The sequence below is a fragment of the Ursus americanus genome, chromosome 24 (genome assembly GCF_024610735.1).
Source record: "Ursus americanus isolate L20-20 chromosome 24, mUrsAme1.1.p, whole genome shotgun sequence".
Lineage (NCBI taxonomy): Eukaryota > Metazoa > Chordata > Mammalia > Carnivora > Ursidae > Ursus > Ursus americanus.
The window spans coordinates 41332981-41351028 of record NC_142150.1 but is presented as its reverse complement, the minus strand read 5'-3'; the positions used below and the strand labels follow the sequence as shown (position 1 = coordinate 41351028).

The 18048-nt window shown below is 51.9% G+C and overlaps 1 protein-coding gene across 2 annotated transcripts in view; it reads right to left on the bottom strand.

The window, feature by feature from the left end:
- Positions 1-962: 962 nt before the first annotated feature.
- Positions 963-18048, bottom strand: part of PACS1 (phosphofurin acidic cluster sorting protein 1) — a 141576-nt gene continuing 124490 nt past the window's right edge. Inside the window, exons 12-24 of one of the 2 annotated variants that reach the window (XM_087855045.1) lie at positions 17286-17401; positions 16739-16874; positions 15412-15516; positions 14588-14694; positions 13704-13858; positions 13456-13566; positions 12576-12678; positions 12085-12127; positions 9834-9876; positions 9429-9564; positions 6566-6792; positions 4970-5089; positions 963-1721 (exon numbers count right to left, since the gene is read on the bottom strand). In XM_087855045.1, coding sequence (XP_087711171.1) covers positions 1567-1721; positions 4970-5089; positions 6566-6792; positions 9429-9564; positions 9834-9876; positions 12085-12127; positions 12576-12678; positions 13456-13566; positions 13704-13858; positions 14588-14694; positions 15412-15516; positions 16739-16874; positions 17286-17401 — 1557 coding nt within the window. In that variant the 3' untranslated portion in view covers positions 963-1566. Of the gene's footprint in view, positions 1722-3369; positions 4820-4969; positions 5090-6565; positions 6793-9428; positions 9565-9833; positions 9877-12084; positions 12128-12575; positions 12679-13455; positions 13567-13703; positions 13859-14587; positions 14695-15411; positions 15517-16738; positions 16875-17285; positions 17402-18048 lie in introns of those variants that run through there. The other variant, XM_045775898.2, reaches the window with a different exon arrangement.

Here is an 18048-nt window from a genome sequence, read left to right as displayed (position 1 = left end):
CAAGGGGCATTCTACAAAATACCTGACTAGTACACCTCAAAACTGTCAAGGTTATCAGAAATAGGGAAAGTCTGAGAAAATGTCATAGCCCAAAGCAGTAAATGTAGTGTGGTATCCTGGATGGGATTCTGGAATGCATAAAAGACTTTAGGGAGGGGCACCGGGATGGCTCAGTTGGTTAAGCGTCTGCTTTCAGCTCAGGTCATGATCCCGGGGTCCTGGGATCAAGCCCCACGTGGGGCTCCCTGCTCAGTGGGGAGCCTGCTTCTCCCTCTGCAGCTCCCCCTGCTTGCGCTCTCTTCTCTTTCTCTCTCAAATAAATATATTAAAAAAAAAAGATTTTAGGGGAAAACTAAGGAATCGGAGTTAAATATGGACTATAGTTGATAATAATGTATCAATATTGGTTCACTAGTTATAATAAGTATACCATACTAATGTAACATGTTAACAATAGGAGAAACTGGGGGATGGGTGGTATACAGCAATTCTTTGTTCCAACTTTGCAACTTTTCTGTAAATCTAAAACTATTCTAAAATACATGTTTGTTTAAATTAACAATAAAACAATCTGGAGTTGGTATACAAGTTAGACAGAAGTTCTTTCACCTTCTGCACCAAAATGCTACTCTTCGCCTTAGAAGAATGTTTCTGGCGGCCCAATGGGCAGTTCTGCTGTGGTGCAGCCTTGACTCTCAGTGACTGGGCAAGCTGTCTCAACGTGTAAATCTGAGTTGCCCCATGTTTGGAATTCTGGAAATCATTCCTACACAACTCTTTCCCTCTTCTTAGGAGTCTATCTTCTTAATGCAGGGCCTGTGGGACAACTCAGGTGTCTTTTGGGCTGAGGCATTAAGGTCTGTCACTGCAGCAGCACAAGGCCTCTTCATTCATTCTGTCCACAGATATGCATTGTGCACCTAGGGATGAGCCAAGAAGGGTCCTGGGTACCAAGGATAGAGCCGGTTTAAAAAAAAAAATCCGGTTTTCTTGGAGCTTACATTCTAGTGGGGAGAGAGAAACAAATGGATAATTAAGTGCCAAGGAGTGAGAAGGGCTAATAAGGAAAACTAAAGAAGGGGGACAGAAAAGGGAGGTGCTATTCAAGACAGGTAGAGCAGGGAAGGCTTCTCTGAGGTGACCTTTAAGCAAAGACTTCAATGGGGGGAGCAAGCCAAATGGACCTAGAGGCAGGGGCAGGATGGGCAGGGGGAATAGCTTGTGCAAAGACCCTGAGGCAGAGCGTTCCTGGTGTGTCTGAGGCATGCAGAGGAGGCCAGGGAGGGGCAGAGTGAGAGGAGAGATCAAACAGCCTTCGGGAGGTCAGATCACGTAGGCCTTGTGAGTTCTGGCAGGCGAGAATTCTACCACGAACCACCCATGCTAGGCTTTGTGAGTTATGATGAGGGCTTTGGATTACATTCCTAGTGGGATGGGAAGCCATTGGGCAGTTTAAATTGGTAATTTAACACGATCTGATTAACATTTTAAAAAGCTCTCTCTGGCTATTGTGTGGAGAACAGACTACAGGAAGAGTAGGTGGAAGCACAGATAATTAAGAGGCTATTAGAACATCCAGACGTGAGTAGCAGCAGTGAAGGGTGGGGCACTGCTGGGTTCTTGATTTGTTTTGGGAAGGCCTATAGTACTTGCCGGTGGACTGGACGTTGTATGAGACACAGAGAAATCAGTGGTGGTTCCAAAGGTTCTGGCCTCAGCACCTGAAGAATGGAGGGAGAGGTCTGTGTACACAGGAGCATTTCACACTACAGGGCTGAGTGTGGGGAGAGAGAAGGCCAGAGGCTGGAGCCCCGCGTTTTCCAGTGTTCCAAGGCTGGGAAGCTGAAGATACGGTAAGGGAGGCCAAGAAAGCACAGTCAGAGAAGTAGAAGGAGAGCAGAGTGCTGTCCACATGTCAAGTGGAGGTCAAGCAAGAAAAATGACCCTTGGATGTGGCACCTCAGGTGAACTTGGTAAGGGAACTTCTGATGGGGCTGTTGAGGAAAAAAGCCTGAAGGAGTAGAAGTGGAGGCAGGGAACATGAACAAGTCTTGAAGAATTTCACTTTTTAGGGAGCAGAGACGTGGCAGTCAGAGGGGATTTAGATGCTGGGAAGTTGTTTTTGACATGAGAGCTATTACTGCGTGTTGGCATGCAGACGGGAAAGATCTGGTAGAGATGATGGCAGGAGAGAGGGGGCAACTGCAAGAGTGAAGCCCTGGAGGTAGGAGGAGGGGAGGCCCTGGATGTGGAGTCAGACACAGCAGGCTGGGAGCTTGTGTCTCTTCATCGGCTCGTCTTCTCAGCTCTGAGCTGGACCTGAGTCTGCTTGTCCCCCACACCCTTCCACCTTGGGACTTCCACTGCTCGTGGGCCCCCCCAGCCCCGGCACTGCTTGAGCCCTCCCCCACTGCCTCCTGCCCCCAGGCCTCTCATGAAGCTTCCACTCGGCCCGGAGGCAACACTCACATCCTCTCTAGCTCATCTTAAACACAATTTGACTTCTGGTGTTTCCTCTCACCAACCATTTGTACACCTTGTTCGGTAACTAACGCGCAGACTGCATTTCTGGGCCATTCTCACAGACCTCACTGGACTTTTCCCCTTGGGAGGCAGGCACTATTTCCATATTCCAGGCTCAGAGAGTTTGGTGCAGGGCCACACTGCTGGGTCCCAGAACCTCCCTCCCTTAGGTCACTGGACCACAGGGCTTGGGAAGCCAGTAACAGCCTGCCCTGCTAGGTCATCCCCTCCTCTGTGGCTGTGTCCTGCAAGGCAAGGACGCCAAGGCCCTCCCCTACGCAAGCCCCAACCCCTGGGCACTTCTTCACCGGAGGAAGGCTGGTGTGCAGGCCTCTATCCTGGGAATGTGTGAAGAACCAGGCATCCAGGGAGCAGGGGCTATGACTGTTTTCCATCTCTAAGTTAAGGGCAGGCAGGAAAACCAACTCAATGGTGGACCCCAGCTCCACCCCCTCCACCTGGGCCTCAGACTTCACCAGCTTCCAGAAACTATGGCAGGACATCAGCCTAGTAGAGGGAAAGAAACCAAGTTCTAATCTTTAATCAGAAGAGTAGAAACTGCGCTCGACACGTCACTGTCTTGGGAGGTAGGATTTGGGGATGGTGAGTCCTAGAGAAAAAAAAGATTTTGGTGTGAGAAGAGTGTTACTTCTGTTTCTGACCTCTGCTTGCCTCATACTGGGAAAGACACCTTCATGCCTATTTCTCTAATTAAGGAAATGAGAATATGCTTCTTTCCAGCCATTTGAAAGGAGCTGATTTTGAGAGGAGTCGGCTGTGTTGTGGAGGGGAGAGGGTCGTACAGATCCTGCATCACAGTGAGAGGCATAGAAGCCCAAGCCTTGCTAGTTGGTAAGAAATCACCAGTTTATTGAATGAAAAACCCAACATCCACTTGGTCCCTCAAGCCCCACCCCTCTCCGGCCCCAAGAGAGCAGCTCAGCCCAGGAGATGCTCTGGACAGCAGGGCTGAGCGGGGGTAAGGGCTGGAGGAGTTTGGGGAGGTATGGAGAATGAGAAAAACACTTTTCAAAATGAAGTTCTGTGCAAAAACTTCTAGAAGGGGTGAGAGGGCAACAGTAAAGCTCTGAAGGTGCTGTGGGGGAGAGAGGGCTGCGGCCGGGATGGTGGCCCTGCGTGCTCAGCTTCTCCTGAGAAGGCTGATGGTCAAGGCTGAGGAGTTGGCTCAGACCCCTGTGGCGAGAGGAAGGGACTGGAGCCTGCTGGAGAAACACCCAGCTGGGAAGGTGGGCTCTCTGCCTAGGCGTGAGGAAGGGAAGAATACACTAGGGAGTGGGACACAAATGGACACGGTAGGCACAGGGAGATGTAGGGTCACAGACAATCTGCCAGTGGGGGTCTGCCTCCCATCTGTCTCAGTCTGGAGTTCAGGAAGAGGCAGCGCTGTGCTGGGGTGGAGGGGGTAGGAAGCAGAGGGAGGACAGTCATCAACAAGGGGGAAGCCACAAGGACAGGGGCTGGTGCCCAAGCAAGTCACATGGAACCACCAAGAGACTGGCTGTGCAGAGAACAAAGAAACACTCAAGGGCGCTCGAGACATCTAAGGGGGACCTGGGGGTAAGTGTGGAGATCGTGCATGGGGGAGACCAGGAAGGCCCCTCCACCCGAGAAAGATATGGCATTACCATAGAAATGCTGTCCTGGCGGTGAGGGAGGGGTGGGGCCGCCCCTGTGACTGTGGAGGGGAGGGGGGCCCTTGGGCCCAGGGTATCCCTTCTACCCCCCACTGGGAGAACCCACGGCAGTGGGAAGTGGTCCTGGGCCCCACTTGAGGGGGGCAGGTTGGGCAGCTGGCAGAGGTGGGGAGGGCTGGACTCCCTGCTGTGGGCCAGGATTCCGGGTTTCCTATTTCCAGGAAAGAACTGGTGCCACGTGGGGAGACTGGAAGTCGAAGGAAGGCCCAGAGGACTCAGTTCCAGGGATGGGCGCCAGAAGGCAAAATCGACATGCCTTGCGCCTGGAGCAGGAGGGAGAGGACTGAGCAGGAGGGAGGGGAGCAGTGTCCCCACTGGCAGTGTCCTTCAGGACTGGGCAAGAGAGATGCAGGCCCCCGGGCCAGGAAAGGGGATGCTGGTCCCGGGCCTGCTGGCCTCCCCCTGCCCGCAGGCGGTGAGGCTGGTGGCAGTGCCAGGAGGGAGAGTGGCCAGGAGATAGTGCCCTCAGGTGGCCTTGCTGCCACTGAATAGTCCCACTGGAAAGTGCTTGACATGGGTGGGCCACTGGGCCGCCAGCTGGAAGAACTTGATGTCACTCCACTCGACTCCGTCGATGGACACTGGGGTGACAGGGGAAGGAGGGGTTGACCAGGGCTGCTAAGGCCACCTCCCCAGGGTCCCTTGGGGAGGGCCATCGCCTCCCTCCCCCCAGAGTCCCGTGCCCCTCTCCCCACCTTGCCCGGCAGCCCTCCTCCCATGTCTCCCCGTACCTCTCAGCATGGTCTGCTGCTGCTTGGCAGAGCAGATGAGGCGGCTGATGCCCTCGATGACCTGGCTCTTGGAATCTACCTCCTTTTCTCGAGGTTTCTTGCTCAGGAAGATGGTGGGAACTGGAAAGCAAGCAGAACCACCTCCGTCACAGCGCTTGGAAAAACAGCCACCCCTCTCCTCTTTCATCCCCACTGGCCCCTCTTCCTGTGGGAAGGGGAGGTGATTTGCAGATAGCCATCCCTTCTCCCCTGCTCCCTAACTCTGGGGATGCAGGAGCACATACCAGGATCTTCGTTCTGCCCCCTCCCAGCACAGGGCTCTCCCTGAGCCTCGATATCTAACTGTGTAACGAAGACCTGGAGCCAGTTAGTCTCTGAGGTCCCTTCCAGCTTGAATGTTCCAGGTAGCCTGTGGGGCAAGGTGCCTGTGCCCTTGGGCTCTCCTTCCTACACACTCACACCCACATAGGGCTGAGTCTGATGTGGCTAGGAGGGCTTCACAGGAGTGTTTGCAACGTCTCTGCCCCAGGGATGTCGGGGCAGCAAGGAGGACACTGCGGAGCTGGCAGGCCTGCCCTGGGCAAGTCACTGAGGTGCACCTGTAGACCTGCCACAGCCCCCTGCTTGCCCCCCAGAGGATCTCTATGAAGCAGAGGCCTGAACAGAAAGAGGTCCAGCTGCTTTGGGAGTGCTCTGAGGAGGGAGGGTCCAGCAGTTAAAGAAAGCCCCTACCTGACAGCTGGTTGCCGGGTCGGGCTGTGAGGGCCCCTGAGTCTCCTGGCAGGCCTGCCTGCTACGGCAGGTGCACAGCCAGGTCGGCAGAGCAGACAGCAGCAAGCTCTGCCCTGGGGCTGGCCTGGCTGTGGGGTTCCTGCCTTACCTTCTCAGGGCATAGGACCGGGGGCCATGTGCAACTCGACCTCAAGTGCCTTAAGCCACCCCTCTTATCCAAAATAGGCTGTGCTCCTCGGGTTTGTTTGTTTGTTTATTTATTTATAAAAATATTTTATTTATTTATTTGAGAGAGATAGAGCATGAGCCGAGAGAGGGAGAAGCAGACTCCCTGCTGAGCAGGGAGCCAGACACGGGGCCCAACCCCAGGACCTTGAGATCATGACCTGAGCCGAAGGCAGACAACCAACTGAGCCACCCAGGCACCCCTACTCCTCTTAATTCTTAAACAACTATGCCCTTTCGCTCATGCAGGTTTGAGTGACTTCCAGGATCGGGTGCAAATGCTCTGCTTCATGGGGACACGGTGATGTCCTCCTCTGTCACATGGTCCTTCCCAGAGGGCAGTGGCTGGAAAGGCTCCCTTCGTTAGGGCAGCATTAACTACCCCGGGGCCCTGAGGTACTGATGTTCGGCAGACAGGGACCGATTACTCACTGGGACATCTGTTTCCTTGGTTACAGGACTGCCCTCATCTCACAAGGTGAGCTAGGATCCTTGCAGAACCCTGGGCTGAACCACATAATATATGTTCTGCTTTGCCCTCGTCCAAAGGTCTCCCAGAAACAGATTCTGTCCCAGACCCTGAGAAGAGACGGCAAACCCTAGTGGCCCTGATTGTCCCTGGTCTCAGATGTCACCTACCTTTCTTGTTCTTCTCTTTGGTGACCACAGTCATTGCCATGGTGCCGGAAAGCTGGGCCTCCCCACCATGGGGCAGGCGGGAAACCTGCACTGAGCGGAAGACGCTCTTGAGGGTGTTCTTGGAACTGGCATCCCTCTTGTCACCTTCCCTCCTCCGCTCACCAGGATGGCCCAGCCAGTAGTCCACCTGGAGGCCAATCACGTCCCCATATGGGCTGTTGGGGCTCCTGAAGAAGGGGAACAGTAACGGAGAGTAGGCTCTGCCCTCAGTTCTCAATGGCCAGACTGGGGGGCCAGGAGGGGCTGCCAGGCTCTGGGGGGGTGAGGGGAGGTGGCAGGCTAAGTGGTTCTGGGTTCCCTCCAGTCTCACAGAATTGGTTTGTGTGGGAAGGGAGAGACAGACTGATCGGAAGACAAAGCCAGGAGAGGGTAAAGACCTGAGGTACTGTGAAGGAACCGAATGTGAAGTCACAGGGGGACGAGGGAAGCAGAGAGGAAGGAGGCTTTATGAAGAAAGCGTGGATGCACACATACACACACTCACATGCACACACGTGTGCGCACATGCACATGTACACACCCGGCAAGCAAAGCCCAGGCAAAACCCAGCCAAGGGCTGGAGAGATTAAGTGGGGCAGAGGCGCGAGCACCTCGGCTGGCTCCACAGCAGCCCCAGGAGGGAGAGCTGACGGCTGCTGACCTGCGGCTTTCTCTTATTTATGGCACCTCTAGCTCAGGGATAATTTTAGCTCCAAGGGGAAAAGGGGCTGATGTTTTCTCAGAAGGAGGTGTCAGACACAATAGGCACACAGGCTACAAAAGTCATCTGACATTTCTCTTTCTGCGTGGTTCTAGTGGTCCCATTAAAAACTAGCTTAAATGGGATAGGAAAGGAGGTCGAGGTAAGGGCTGGTCCCCAGGCCCTCTGGGAAGCCTGGAACCATGAGGCATTACCGGCTGTGTGGGATTTCCTCCTTTCTTGGACTAGAGACCACGAAGGGAAGTGAAAAGGGGAGGAGGGAAGGAGGGGGTGAGAGAGGATAGAGTGCAATGGAGGCCTCTTGCCATCTAAGAATATTCATGTTCTTCAGGGACCATGACTCTGCCATTGGTGTTTCTGGAAAAACCACCGGCCAGTGCCTACCCTCTCTGCTGCTGAGAAGAAACAGAAAGAAGCAAGGCAGAGAAAAGGGAAATAGGGAGGAAGAAGGTGCAGGGGCCCACTTGTGTTCCTGACCCACACCTGCCCTTTTCTCACCTCATGGGCTGCTCCCTCGGGTCCCCTCCGGGAGAGCTCTGCTCCACCCTCCCTGTCAGCTCCTGCTGCTCAGGCCTGGCATGAGAGCTGCCTCCTGAGAGGCTACCCTGACCACCTGATCTAAACTCTCGATACCTGAGACCCTAAAGAAATTCTTTCCCCTTTCAGAGCCATCCCCCTACTACTTTTTCACAGTGCTTGCTGCAACCTGCCCAGTTTGAACGTTCTGCTGCTCTGCCATTGCCAGGGCCTAGGAGCCCGAGCTCCAGGACCAGGACGAGCCTTTCTTATTTACTGCTACAGCTCCAGTGCCTCAAACGGCTACTGTGCTGACAGACAGACAGACTGCGTGCATGAAAGAAGGCAGCAGCTCCCTCGTGCCAGGCACCAGCAACACACAGCCTCACAGAACTCGGACACGGCTATTTCACTCTACTCCCAGCCAGAGTCGGAAATGAAGCTTAGTAACTTGTCCAAGTGATGTAGGTTCTTTGCTGGAGTAAACTTCAGAATCTTTAGTTTGGCTCCTAAACCTTTTCATAGACCCATTTGTGTACTTCCTTGTAAAATCCAGTTTTATCAAGAACCCTGCTAAGACAGTTAGCAAGAACCCCCACCTCCCCTCTCTGATCATCTGGATCACCTGGTCAGGCTCCTCGTCCCCCGCCACCCCCAGGAGATGTCTGACACCCTGACTTGTCTCAGCAAAATCCTGTTAGGACTGTTTAGAACCCCTCTTACGCCTGACGTTTCCGCTTGGTAATTTTCCATCCATATCTGCTCCCAGGGTAGAAATCCCCACTTGTTCAGGCTGTGTTTGGAGTTGAGCCACCCACCCTGCAAAATCCATGGCAGTGCTCCCTACACCTATCTCAATGGTCACGCCCTGATGTGGTCTCCCTCGCTGTGTTTTTTTTTTTTTTTTTTTTAAGATTTTATTTGTTCATTTGAGAAAGAGAGGGAGAGAGAGAGTGAGTGTGCAAGCAGGAGGAGGGGCAGAGGGACAGGAAGAGAGAGAAAATCCCAAGCTGACTCTGTGCTGAGCATGGATCTCGACATGGGACTCGATTCCACGACCCCAAGATCGTGACCTGAGCTGAAATCAAGAGTCAGATGCTTAACCCACTGAGTCACCCAGGCGCCCCTCCCCTCACTGTGCTTGAACAAGTGTCACTGAGTAATTTGTTCTTTAACACAAGCTAATACAGTGGACCTAACACAGAACCATGACTCAAACCCAGGTGTGCGGGACTTCTATGGCCACACTCCACCACGCTGGGCAGACCCCAGCAAGACTTCTGCACAGCACTTTACAGGCTGCAAAGGGCCTCTCTGCCATTTGTCTCATTCAACCCTTTGACCCCGGGAGACAGATGAGGAAGAAACTATCCTGCATTGTACAAAGCTGTTCCACTTGCCTGGCTAGTGACCTAAGTCTCTGAATTCGAACTCCAAAGTTCTTGCCACTATCCTATCCTGCCTTCTACACTTGGTATGCCATCATTGTTATGCAATGCTGCAGGCAGGTGGGGGGAGTCAGTCAGGTTCCTGGGCCCTGATGGAGGGGTTTGGCAGGAAGGAAAGGTATGGGCAAGAGCCCCTTACCCCACAACGGCGAGGGCACTGCTCATGGATGGGGACGAAGGAGGGGTGGCTGTGGTATCTCGGCTCAGGCCTGAGCTGGAAGGCGGTGATGTGGAGGGCACAGTAAGGCTGACCACAGGTGAGTCATCCCCATCGCCTGTCAGGGGGACAAACACAGTTGGCTAGAGGAAGCCACCCCTGACCAGTTGGTGACAAGGGGTCGAGGGCCCCTCAGTCTCAGCTGCTACTGAGCCTTAGACACTTCCCCACTGCCCCCTGCCACCGCTTCACCTGGGAAGTGAGGGTGCCCAAACTCTGCCTTAACCTTGGAACACCCAAAGTCTTCACCTTCTGGCCTGATGGACTAGAGAGGAGGCCGGGAAGGCATCACCTCACTTCACAGGAGCACAAGGGCCCCAGGCTCACCTGCAGTGGAAGGAGAGTCTTCAACCAGACCCACCTTCACCACCTGGGAGAAAGAAGAGACATTGCATTAGGTCCTCTCACTAAAACTGGACACATTTCGATCCAGTTGGAAGCAGGTGATTAGACACAACAGCCATTACTATACATTATTTGATGAGAGGCTTTAAAAATCTTTGCAAATCCAGAGCAGCCCAGATCTGATCTTTAAGGTGTGTAAAAAAGCCCAGTTCTAAACAATGAGGTGGGGGCACACAAGACCTCATAGCTCATTTCTGGGGAGGGCAAAGCCACCTTGAAGGCAGGGCCCATTTCAGTATTCTGATCATGTTTCTTCTAAGACCACATGGCTAGTAGGAGACCATCTTCCCATGTCAGAGAAGTGAAGAGCCACTGTGAGAAAGCTTGGTAAGGCAGCGTGTTGCAGAGGGGGAGCTCTCTGAATGCCTGCTTGTGTGAAACCAAGCAAGGGAATGTGCTGATATCAGCTTCCTCCTTTCCAGACTTGCTGGAATCTGGGTGAATATGAATAAGACGGTGGTCATACGCACCCCTGCCCCTTCCCTAACTCAAGGCAGTGTACTGATTTCAGCTTCCCAAAGAATTTTAGATTTCTCATAGAGAATTCTGGGAAGGACAGAGAGGGCCCTCCAACAGCCAGCAAAGGCACAGCTAGAAACAGACTATTTGAATGTCACAGTTGTGGCTTGAAGTGCAGGTGAATCCTGGTGAAGTAGCAGACCCAGGGCCTACCTAGCACCTGGCAGAGGTGCTAGGGAGAGCTGCGAGGTCACAGAAACTGGACCCTAGGTACTGATGGGGAGCAGAGATCATGTGCAGATGGTCCCCTCAAGGCTGCTCAGAACACAGTGCTGCTATTCACTGAAGTTTGTCCTAAATTCTCTATGCATCCTTATTTTAGTTCCCAGAAAGTAACACACTGACACTCTCAACTTCCTGGATATAATTCCCCTTACTCCCCTGGCATTATATGAAGCTGCCAGTTCCTTTGTTTGTTTCAATTTTAAATTTGTTTATATTTCTCTCTTGTCTGTGAGGCTAGAGTGGGCAGCAACCCACAGCTCCATGAAGACGCAAATCAATCATCAGCCTAGGTTACAGGCCATGGCGCAGAGCCTCTGGCAAGGCTTAGGGGAGCAGCCCCAGTGCCTAACAGGGACTGAGCGGAACTTTCAGACAGCAGGCTTTAGCAAGGCATAAGAAGGGACAATCGAATTTTTCCAGGCTCAGGGATCTCCCACGATCACTCAAGACATCTAGTATCTGGGTTGACCATAGAATAGGCTCTTTGTCTGCATATGCCCCCCTACCCAAAGCTAGGAGATTACAGGAAAAGATATAAGCTGATTTGGAAGAGAAATTCGATGGCCTCATACATGGAAATATGAATTTTCAGCCATGCTTTTGTGGTGTGCTTTGGCCCCACAGGGTGTCAGCTCTGTCACCTCTGGCATTCCTCTCTTGGTTGGTCTCGGTCTTATGGCCCAGCTACAGCCAAATGAAAGCCAGTACCACCTGCCATCAGAGATATCTAAGAGGTTTTCCTTTTATTTCCAAAATCAACTCATCTAGAGATTCTCCTTTGACGAAATAGAAGGGGAAAGAAGGGCCCTTCGTTTCAATGGTACATCTGACCCTGAAGACGGAAATACCTACTTCTTGGACTTCTCTTCATAATATCATCTACCATTATTTCATTTCTGAGGCAGCTTTCTTTTCCCTGGAGCCCGTGGAAATTATGCTCTGGACATGACTCCCTAGGCTGAGGCACTAGGTTCTGGGCTTGGTGTAATAAATATGAGATACCAGTGCTCATCTGGGGATAGCTCATGATTTGGGAAAGGAGGACACAAAGAAACAGCTCAGGGCATATCCCAGCCCAGGATTTCTTGACCTGGGCACTACTGACTTTGGGGCCAGATAAATCTGTTGTAGGTGCTGTCCTGTGGTCAGAACTTTAGCAGCATCCCTGGTCTCTAACCACTAGATGCCAGTAGAACCCCAACTTCAGCTGTGATAACCAAAAATGTCTGCAGACATTGCCAGATGTGCCCTGGGGGCAAAACTGCTTCTGGATGAGAACCACTGTCTAGATGAATCCTTTATGTGTGTGTGTGTGTGTGTGTGTGTGTGTGTGTGTGTGTGCGCGCATGCGCACGCACGTGCACGAGGGCAGGAACAGGAAGGCCAGGAGAGTGAGTGGGGTACAGAGGAGTGGGGAGTCAGTACTCACACCAATGAAGGGGATAAACTTCTGATAGGAGTCTTCATCAGGGCTGTTGGTAGAGAAAGGAAAGCCTTACAGTTAGTGGGTGATACTCTGTGGAGAGTTGGGGATAGAAGCTTTTCATATTTTACTGTGGCATCAAGGGAGTCCAGACACTACATGACACTTTCCACCATGTCTCAGGATGGCACAAGGAGCCACAGATGGAGGCAAAAGACCCGATTCTGCATGCTGCACCACGTGTGACTGTCAGCCCCTAGGATGGACGTCTCTTATACTAAGTGGGTATCCATTTGGGTGGGGAGGCCCAGGACAAGGAAGGGAGTGCCTGCATGGGAGCCAGTATAAAAACGGTCTCTTTCTGTCCCTCATATTCTCTTGGGTGCCTATAAAGGGAAATGAGTGGGGAGAAGGAAAATATGGAAAAGCAAAGAAAACTCAAGATTCATCAAACCCACCCAACCCATTCCCAAGAAATCCCCTGAAGTCAAACTTACAACTTGTGTCTGCAGGTCAGCATCGCTTCAGCCACAGGGAGCTGGTGTGTCACACCAGCCCCGTTGACATACTGCATGACTCGCCCTACCACATCCAGTTGCTCTGCAGAAAAGACAAGAGATAACTACCAACTATTTCAGCAGATAAAGCTGAAAACCCTCTTAAAGAGATCCCCTTTCTTGAGACCCATCAGAAGACCCTAGGAGTTGCGACAGAGGAAAGGTTCTAAAGATCCTTGGGTTTTGAATACAAGAAATGATGAACCAAAGAGCTGTTCTCTCCCTTCCAGTCTCTGCAGTTCCTCAGAGTTCTGCTCTTTCCCAGGCTGATCATGTCCCACATCACATCTGTTTTGCTTAAACCAATCTCATAATCTAGAGGAACCCCTCCACTCCACCAGTCTCTGCCCATCACTTCCTTCAAGGTCTGGTGATGCATTTACTACTCCTCAGCCTTGCAGAGCTCAAGCTCACTCTAAGCCCTGCCACTCTTACTCTGTATTTCAGAGTAAAGACACGGTCGGCACAGTGTTATTTGCTTACCAACAGACTGCTTAGTAACTATTCTCGCTTCTTATGTTTGATTTCTACAACTAGAAATGTCCTCCTTACCACCCCCTCATGACCCTCCTCATTTCTAGATGTACAGGAGCAGAGCAAACAGCAGAGACTAAAAACATCCAGAGTGAAAAAGGGCTGCACATAATGGGCCTCCTCCTAATAAATACTTACTGAAAAAATAAACATGCAAAGGGATTGTGAGTGGTAGAGCCATAGGAAGGAAAAGAAGTATGCTTTTCTGGCCTTCTCCTCTGGCCAAGACTGGCTCTCCATGACCCAGGAGGCATCTTGCCTCAATCCCTTGCAAAGGGGCCATTACCTGACACGGGGGGCTCCGATCGGCTGAAGAGATCTCTCCAGCCAGAATCAAGGAAGGTACTGCTGTATCTACTGTCGACTGAGCCCAAGTATTTGGCCACAGGGTGAGAACCTGGGAGATGGAAACAAGAGAAGGTGAACTGGTTACGGGACAGAATAAGGGCCTGGCCTTTCGGTCTCCCTAGCTGTCCCTTCCTAGGGCCCAGCCCCAACATGCTGCTTCAGGAATGAAATCTGCCCCATCTTTACCGAGGGGAATGATGAGAAAGCGCATGTAGCCGAGCCAGTCAGAGGTCTTGCTGGCCAGCGACTTGACAAAGAACCGGAGGATGGAGCTCAGGTAACTCTGGCCTCCCACTGCTGCCACCTTCACCGGCCTTGGCATGGAGGAGTTGCAGTTGCAGCTGGGGAGCAAGGGAAGAGTCACAACCACATCTGGGAGGTGCACCAGCATCCTGCTTGGAGGAGGGCCCCAAGCTCTGGCTTTACTTGATCTCAACAACACACACGGGAAAAATAAGCCAATAAACAAAATAATACACAGAGAAGCAATAAACTACAGTGCTTTCAGAATTAGGAGAGAAATCCAGGATCGAAGAGGGCAAGTAACTAACTATCTAGAAGGAAGAAAGAATTAGCTTAGGCTAATGGGAGACAGTCTGGCAGTAGTGCCAGGGGTCAGCAGTGGGCATAAGCCCAAATGCCTGCAAGGCCCGAAGTTCTTGTTCCCGTTGGCAGGGACTCCCGGCCCCTCTGGGGAGGTCCCAAGGAGGGAAAGCCCCGACTCTGCATGCCATGCAGCACGGCACAGTTAGAGGGGTGAGAGTAAAAGGCCTTTGTAAAACCCTGGTTCTTTCTCCCTGATCATCTTCATCCTGGGTTTAAGAAGAAGATGTGGCAGGTCAAGGAGTCCAGGTGAGGAGGCAGGGAGAGCAGGAAAATGACATTTTCACTCCCTGACCTCTGGGGCCAGCAGGGATGTCAGAGAACCATGGCCTGCCATTGTCCACACACACGGCGACCGAGGATTTTTAGTCTGATGAGGCCAGGCAGTCCTGTCACTGCTTAGAAGTCAGGGTGAGAGGATGAGGTCAGCGGTAACCCCAAAGGGCAGGAGATAAATAAGCCCTTACTAGCGCTGGATACGGGTGAGCAGGGCGGACAGCACAGCCTGGACCTCGACGGTGGAGCAGGTGCACACGACAGGCTTCCGTTGGTCCTGGAGCAGCTCTGCCACATACTGGGGGGCGGGGAGGGAAAGGGCAGGGACACAGGTGAGCCACAAAGCAGGGATGCAGCTCCCCCACAGGCACCAAGAGAGCAAGGCCCAGCTAGAGTTGCAGGGCCCTGTCCTCTGTCCTTTAGACCAAAGCTAGGCAAAGAAGAGGTCAGGTTTCCGGCTGCCAGTGAAGAGAAGGTGGGGCTAGACCCACGTAGACGTGCTAACCAGGAAATGTGGGAAGGCTAAGGAATCTTTAGATTCTAATGCTGTCTCTGTAGGCTATGTTCCAGGTGACAGGGCTGCTAGGAAAGAGGGATTCTGGCACCAGGATCTAACTGGGTGGACAGCAGTGACTGGGAGCCAGAGGGGATTGGCTCTGCCTCTTCTGAACTGCCTTCATGGGAACTAGGGGCCACCTCTGGCATTTTATAGCACTCCGTACCTCTCAAGCTACCTTTATTCTGTTATGCTGACAGGAAAACCACACATAACCACCCCGGAAGGAAGGTACGATCGACTGCTTTTCTACAGATGAGGAAATTGAGGTACAGAAAGTTAGTGAAGTGAGGTCCTATAGGCCAGAAAGTGACAAAAGCGGTACAAGAGCCCAGACCCATAGGCTGAGTTCAGGGAAGAGGGGCCTGAGACATGGGGATCATTTTCCTATTTCTCCATGTCCTGCCTCTTGTTCCCCAGAACCTCTCCTCCCCAGCCCTGCCATCTTTAATGCTTTACCTGGCCCTGCCAGTCAGCAGTGTTGACAAGGATGACATTTTCTGGGAGGGCTGCATCTGATACCAGGATCTGATTCAGTTGGTCATACACCACCTTTCTTGGAATCTGCAGGGATAAAAGTACCTGTCAGGCAGTCCCCAGGGAGCTTAAGGGTAGGGAAGGGGGCACTAGGGTAGAAAATCTTTGGAGCAAGGGTATTCAGAGAAAACAGATACTAGGAATTTCTGGAGGAGACTCAGTATCCCACTGGCCAGAGCAAAATGGAAAGGACGAGGATAAAGAGTTAAGCACAGTCCTTAAAGAACACACTCAGATGCCAGGAACAAAGCCATAGCAGTTGTCCTGACAGAGGGAGGGCAGATGAAGCTAGAAACGCAGTCAGCATCCCTAAAGGGTAATGATACAGCATGAAGTACCAGGAAAGGAGGAGGGAGGGAACAGTTAGCAGGTGCTCACAGAAATGAAAATGAGGGCAGTGGGGAGAGAACCAAGGAGAGCGGCAGTGAGCGCTGTGTGGGGAGCCCCGCTGTCACAGGGAACAAAAGGTATGTCAGGAACAGTGATTAGCAAGAAGGACGACACCTCGCCCCAGGCAGGCTATTCTGGTCTCCAGCTCAGTTTCAGCTCTGTAATACTCGGGAAGCCACATTGACACAAACTTTCCTCTTGGTGATATTTATCAGGTAAATAAACAGGTTTGCTGTTCTCTAGAGGAAGAGTAGTTGTGTGAGGTGTATCAGTTTAGAAAGGTTCCGTCCCCAAGCCCCCAATACCACTGGCCTTCAGAAAGAGGACCTAATCCCTGAGGTCCGGTTTCTTCTGCTTCTCTTCTAGCCTACTCTTAGGTCTTTCAATCAAAACATTTTAATATTGTTGATTTGCCAGCTTGAAATCACTATCACCGGCACAGAGTAGTACTGAAGGTATCTGAGCCCCGATGGGAGACATCCTGTGAGATTTTGATGGCTGCTATCCTCCAGAACAACTGATGCACCTCACAATCTCCAGCCTGATGTCTGATGGGGGCAGAGGAGGCAGAACGAACAAGGTGTGGAAATGCCACTTGGGGCTGATGGCTGCGACGATGCTGGTGTTTCCTGCTCCCTCCTCTGCTCCCCAAAGATCAGCACCAAAGCCAATCCCACACTAGTAGTAAGTAACACATGTTAGACTTCTCTGATTTAGATCTGTCTTCAAGATTTTTATTCAGGGCATTTCAAAGTATTCCTCCTTTTCTCTCTACCTAACTACCCAAGGAAGATGACAAAACAGAAGCCAAGGTCTAAGGATGCTCAGAGGGTCCCAGCCTTGAGGGGTGATGGGGTACCTGTGTGCTGTGGCCCAAGTCGGGGGACCGCTCACTGTCAGAGCTGTTGGTTCTCTCACTCAGGGGCTTGGAGAGCTGCCGCTCCTTCAGGGGTGTGCTCCTCTTCTGCCGGGGTGTGTGCACCCCATCCATTTTGCTGCCAGAGATGTGAAAAGGAGGTAGTTAAGTAGCCCCTGTGATCCCAGGGCCATGGCTAGTCCCACTCTTCCCTAGGCCATGAGCCTCTGCTAAGTATGGTCACAGCCTTGCACTATCTGCTTGGTTTGTTTGTTTGTTTGTTTCTTCTTTTTTTTTTTTTCAAGGATTTTATTTACTTATTTGACAGAGAGAGAGGCAGTGAGAGAGGGAACACAAGTAGGGGGAGGGGGAGAGGGAGAAGCAGGCTTCCCGCTGAGCAGGAAGCCCGATGTGGGGCTCGATCCCAGAACGCTGGGATCATGACCTGAGCCGAAGGCAGACGCTTAACGACTGAGCCACCCAGGCACCCCTCTGCTTGGTTTCTTTAATTCTACCCCATGTTTTAAGATTTTTTTCCAATCTTGAGTACCTGGGGGAAGCAGAACCTTGGAGATCCGTTTTGCTGGACTTCATGGGAGTTTTGACCTTCTCTGGCACAACCAGACTCGTGCTCACATCTCCAAACATGTCCTGGTCAGTGATTTCCTGCCATGGAGGGAAAGGAAATAGCAAGGGTTACTTCCCTGTCAGTGACCACCCAGGAGCCTCATGGGTCCTGACAGGGCCCATCACAATCACAGGGAGAGTCAGTCACTCACTTTTTTCCTTGGAAGCACATGGTTCTATAGCTGCTAGCTCACCTGATGACGGAGATTTCTGTTTAATTTAACTGAGTACACCCACCGTGCTGGGTATGGCCTCTTGCTATTCAGTCCGTCCTTTGCATTTATGAACTACGTGTCAACGCACAAACCTGGCCTGATGATCAGGCTTCTTTAGGTAGGAAGGAGAATTTTAATCAGGAAGTGACATGATTGGAATTTCATTTTAATCAGGAAGTGCAGTATGAACCAAAGTTGGGCAAGAGTGGAAGCTGGGTTTTTGGATTACTGGTGAACCATAACGTGCAAGTGGAAAGTTTTAAATTAACCTGCATCAAGCCTAACATTGGGTTATACACCGGATCTTTAATGCATCATTATTTATATAGGAAACATAAGTCTGAAATAATTCTTCCTTGGATTCCATTCAACTCCCAGGTCTCACCGTGAGGCTAATGCATAGTACACCCCCAGATGGTATTTGGTAAAGTTCTCTGCTCTCTCCCACCCCGTGTCCAGCGTCCAGTCCCA